This window comes from Argopecten irradians, chromosome 13, assembly GCF_041381155.1.
Source record: "Argopecten irradians isolate NY chromosome 13, Ai_NY, whole genome shotgun sequence".
NCBI classification, from domain to species: Eukaryota; Metazoa; Mollusca; class Bivalvia; order Pectinida; family Pectinidae; genus Argopecten; species Argopecten irradians.
Window position 1 is genome coordinate 25,905,622 of NC_091146.1, and position 5,305 is coordinate 25,910,926.

General features: G+C 38.3%; 1 protein-coding gene across 1 annotated transcript; it reads right to left on the bottom strand.

Moving 5' to 3' along the window:
- Positions 1 to 433: 433 nt before the first annotated feature.
- Positions 434 to 2,965, bottom strand: LOC138306342 (neuronal acetylcholine receptor subunit alpha-7-like). The gene has a single exon (XM_069246774.1). The coding sequence runs from the start codon at positions 2,886 to 2,888 to the stop codon at positions 1,644 to 1,646; it is 1,245 nt and encodes a 414-aa protein (XP_069102875.1). The 5' UTR covers positions 2,889 to 2,965; the 3' UTR covers positions 434 to 1,643.
- Positions 2,966 to 5,305: the final 2,340 nt, after the last annotated feature.

Genomic DNA, 5,305 nt, shown 5'->3' on the forward strand with positions numbered 1-5,305 from the left:
ATTTGCCTTTAGTTTTACTAGGGGTGGACTTAACGTCAGTTATAGTAACCCCTGGAGTATCGAGGATAACTTTTATAGTACTCACGAAAACTACGTAATAGATTATTTATAACCATACGGTGTATTATAATGAAATCTTGTTATAAATCAAGCAGTCAATAATACAACAAAAATAAATAAATAAAATTGTTCCTGTAGATAAGTAAAAATAAAAGAAACCCCAGAGAAATCTTGGCGTTCGCCATTGAACGATATTTTCTCTGCTAGCATCTTATATATAGGGGAAAACTACACAAATACAACAAAAAGGTTCAATCATCAAAATACAAAATGATCAAAGCTGAAATTAATTTTTAAACAGTATGTGAACTTAAATAAAAAACGAATTTGAAAATATAATATTCAGGATAATTACATGAATGTCCTTTTATCTGTCATGAAAAATAGTTTGACAACCAACTTCAATTTCAACAAAATTTTATTTCAAACAAGTTGAAATAGGATCGAACAACAGGTAGTGCCTATTTAAGTTCTCTCCCTGGTAACAAAATGTATATATACAAATGACATGAAAGTGTATTTGAAAGCATTTGAAAGTATGTGTTTCAGACGTCATGACAATATATGATATATTATTAATGAGATAATAGATAGTAATTTTGTTTTTCAAAAAGTATAATAATGAAGAAATGAGAATGCAGCAGCCATGAGGAAATTAACTTCACCCACCAGATACAGACCAGACAACCCACTTCTTGGTATTTTTCTAAAAAAATAGTTATAAAGACATCAATTGTCAAAATCTAAAATGACTGTCTGTCGGTCATCTTGTTTTCTGAATGGTCATGAAAATAAAATTTGCATAACTAGGCGGATAGATGTACCTAAAAATGAAGTTCGATAAATATCCCTTCGGATTTTTCTGCAATAGAGCAATAATATACTTAATTTGTCGAAACCCAAGATGCCATCTGCATAAGTAGACATCAATGGAAATCTACAAAATTTGATACTGATCGCTTCAGTACTTTCTGAGAAATAGCTATAAGAAACGTCAATTGTCAAAATTCAAAAATCTGTCCGCCATTCTGTGTTCAGTTTTGGCCCCAAATTCAATGTACTTACCTAGATACCAAAGGACACGTATGTAATTTGAGAAGGATTCCTTTTGTGCTGCCTAGAAACTATTGATAACAAACTTAAATGTGACTCATTACGTACCACGTGATACCTGATAACGTTTGTGCGGGACTATAGTTTCTAATATGTGGTGGAATGACGCCAAAAGATTATATCTGGCGCTAACGTAAGTTCCGCGGGAAGATTACAAACAGTTACGTCCCGTCACCACTGGAGATACTAGTCCCGCAAAAACGTTATTCATGTGGTACGTAAATAGGTTCTATTGTCAAAATCCAAGATAGTTGTTTCTCCGCCATCTTGTTTACAGATCAGTCCCAAAATAAGCATAACTAGACACAAAGGGGAACCTAAATATGGATTTGGAGACTGATCTTGTTTCGTCTGATATAAATGTCTGTATAACCAGACCTCGATTTCTCGAGTACCAGACCTCGATTTCATGATTTCAGAAACGATCAGCTGCATGTTAAATCCCTTGAATTCATAAAATTTCATTTTTTTCAGGCATAGTGAGCACTAAGAAACCAGATAGTTATAATGATAATAAACGAAAAGGAGGTGGCGAATAGAGAGTTATCAATAACCCGCATAATGTCTTGGTGGTTCACACATAAACATTCATAATCAGTGTCAATTTCTGCTTCCGCAACATGTTCCTTCTTCTCTGTCGGTTCTTCAACGTTTTCCACTCTCTTTGAGTAGGAGCGAATTTTAAGTGATTTGAGTTTTCTACAAGACTGCGTTATTCGCCTCAGCCATCTTGGAAATTCACTGACGTCTTTCGTGGCTTCACATCGAAGTGTGAATATCGTCAATACGATGAGTACACTGCTGTAGATCAAGCATATCAACAAGAAGTAGGACATGCCCGCCATGTTTTCTGATACCTTGGGGAGATTATCTCCCATCAGCGTCATGTAGACGGCCAGAGACAGGAACATGGTGATGGTGTAGGATATCCGCTCCCCCGAGGAGGCAGGCAGGAGGAACACGAACGGGTTCAGGAAACATAACAACAAGATCGGTATTGTAAGAGATACGATGAAGTAGATATGTCTTCTAGTGATCTGCAATGTGAAATCCAGAGTTCTTGAAGGTGAACCGTAGCCCATGTAGTCGGATACAGAGGTCTTCGTGATGTCCCATTCCCCATTGGGTATGTAATATATCATTAAGAACTCCGTCCGTGTGAATGTCAGTTTAACATTTGATAACGAGTCCCACAGCATCAACTGCATGTGACACGATTGAGTATCGACTGGGAATTTGGTCATGTCGACCGAACAGGTGGACCTCAGTAGTTTCCCTGGACTGTATCCACACTCACCCGTAGCCCTCACCGTTACATCAAAATCATCATTCCCAAACTGACTGAGATCATCAGCAGCTGTAGTTACATAAACCTTGGGTTTCCAAATTTTAGAGGAATTCACTTGTATATAATCTATACCGCCGTAATCGCTAACGTTCCACTTCAGACGGTAATCCGTCCATGTTAGAGATAATCCTGCACTTAATGTTATCACCCCTGATAGCTCATCAAAGTCTAGGATCGATAATAAGAACATTGTAGTGTCAATCGACAACGTATCACTGAAGTTATACAGGGGGTAGATGCCCTTGGTGTAGTTAGCGAAGACTTTGTCAGTCAGTCGGATCCAATCATCCATTGTCCCACTTCCGCCATGAACAGGTTTAAGGTGTACGAAAACAAAAAACAGAAGAAGAATCCGCCGTGACGCCATGATATGACCTACAAAAATTCCAGATATGAAATCCACAAGATTTATTTTAGTTTTATTTCTTCGTTTTTTTAATAACATTTTTTTTATTTTAGAAGATTTGATTATAAAATAAATCCACTTTTTAATTGATCACTATAAACTGTATTCGTCTGTACTGAGAATAGTCCTTTTTGATAAAACATATTATTTTTTCAAAGTAAATCATTTTGTGAAAGCAAAACTGCCGAACGAATTTGCAACCCAAATTTTGGTCCTATCCTTGCTGCAAGTTTTGCTGAAGATCTTATCATTATGCATAATGAGAAGAGAGTCAGTACATTTTGCAGTAAGAAGGAATATGACCAAAATGCGGGTTATAAGTTCACTCAGCAATTTTGCTTTTACAGAATAATTAAATATAAATAAAAAAATGTGTGATATGTATGGTTGACTACTACTTAAGCATATTGATAAATTTAACCCTCCTCAACAACATTGTCATGTAACAATCAACGAAAATCCTATAAGCGCATGTTTTAGAATGTTTCTTTTTGTTTGTTTGATTATATGAACGGCCAATTAACAGTTAGGATCATTTAAGGACGGCATCCAATGTATGCTGTGTGTTGCGGGTGTGAAGTGTGTTGCGGGTGTGAAGTGTGTTGCGTGTGTGAAATGTTGCGGTTGTGCAGTGTTGAGGGTGTGAAATGTTGCGGGTGTGAAGTGTGTTGCGGGTGTGAAGTGTGTTGCAGGTGTGAAGTATGTTGCGGGTGTGCGGTGTGTTGCGGTTGTGAAGTGTGTTGCGGGTGTGCGGTGTGTTGCGGGTGTGAAGTGTGTTGCGGGTGTGAAGTGTGTTACGTGTGTGAAATGTTGCGGTTGTGCAGTGTTGAGGGTGTGAAATGTTGTGGGTGTGAAGTGTGTTGCGGGTGTGAAGTATGTTGCGGATGTGAAGTTTGTTACGGGTGTGAAGTATGTTGCGGATGTGAAATGTTTCGGGTGTGAAGTGTTGCGGGTGTGAAGTGTGTTGCGGGTGTGAAGTATGTTGCGGGTGTGAAGTGTGTTGCGGGTGTGAAGTATGTTACGGACGTGAAGTGTGTTACGGGTGTGAAGTGTGTTGCGGGTGTGAAGTGTGTTGCGGTTGTGAAGTGTGTTGCGGATGTGAAGTGTGTTACGGGTGTGAAGTGTGTTGCGGGTGTGAAGTGTGTTGCGGGTGTGAAGTGTGTTGCGGTTGTGAAGTGTGTTGCGGATGTGAAGTGTGTTACGGGTGTGAAGTGTGTTGCGGGTGTGAAGTGTGTTGCGGGTGAGAAGTGCAAGGTGCATGTTCATGGGGCGCACAGCTGAAGCAATCGGAACACCTCGAATGTAACTGACGTACATTGACCTCGGATGTGACACAAGGGCATCCATTTTGAAACTAAGGAATTTTTTACATAACAAATGGTTGCCACGAAGACACAAACCCTAAAAAAATGTCTGTTTCTTGACTGCTGTGTGTTGTCCGTCCCGAAGGAGAAAAGGTTACATTCAAATTCTTTCGATACGGTTATAGCCGCTCACCATTTCAATAACAATTCATTTTCTTATTTAATGTTATGTCGTAATTAGGTTTGACGGCGAAGAAATTGTTTGATTTTTTACCTATTCTTACACCTATCAAATCTGAGGTTATGTTTTAAATCCGAGGAGTTCCGATTGCAGCTGAAGGCCAGAAGTGAAGCGGGGTCATGGGAGACAACCTACATGCATAAGAGCTGACTGTATATTGTGAAAAATTTATGAAGACGCTCATTACCTAGGTTAACCTGGTTATCTCCTCCACATAAAGCGATAGCGTTGTTATTATATTAATAGATGTATATTCATGTTTTGATTGGTCTTAACAAATCATAAATAGGTCGACTGTCTTTAATATCTTGAGTTTGTGAATTTTGATAATATTCTTGCTGCAAATTTTGCTGAATATTTTTTCATTATGCATAATGAGAAGATATACTGTACAATTCTACTCAGCAATTTTACTTGGACTTTATAATTTACATTGAAAATAATGTGTTCATATAACATCGGAATCAAATATATCTTTAATAATGAATGGATCTTTGCGAATACAAATCACATTATACAGTTGTTGACTGAGGTTGAGGGCAACAGATGATTTGTTGGACCTGAAGACAAACTGTTGACTGAGGCCTCGGGCAACAGTTTGTGTGAGGGTCCAACAAATCATTTGTTGCCCGAAAACCTAGTCGATAACTGTTTTGTTATACCCCATTGTGACGTCACTCCGGTCCAACAGCACCTTTTAACAGTCGATTTGAACAGTTCTGTGGACCGCTCGACGGAACAGTTCATTTGTTGAAATTTTTGTGAATAGAGTTTATATAGAAACTATTTTATAGGGGTATAACCAACGCATTTAGTTATTAAGCCTTGGCCAC

Bases quoted from the DNA above. Each gene is read 5' to 3' on its own strand.
- LOC138306342 (XM_069246774.1), bottom strand. From the start codon at position 2,888: ATGGCGTCACGGCGGATTCTTCTTCTGTTTTTTGTTTTCGTACACCTT.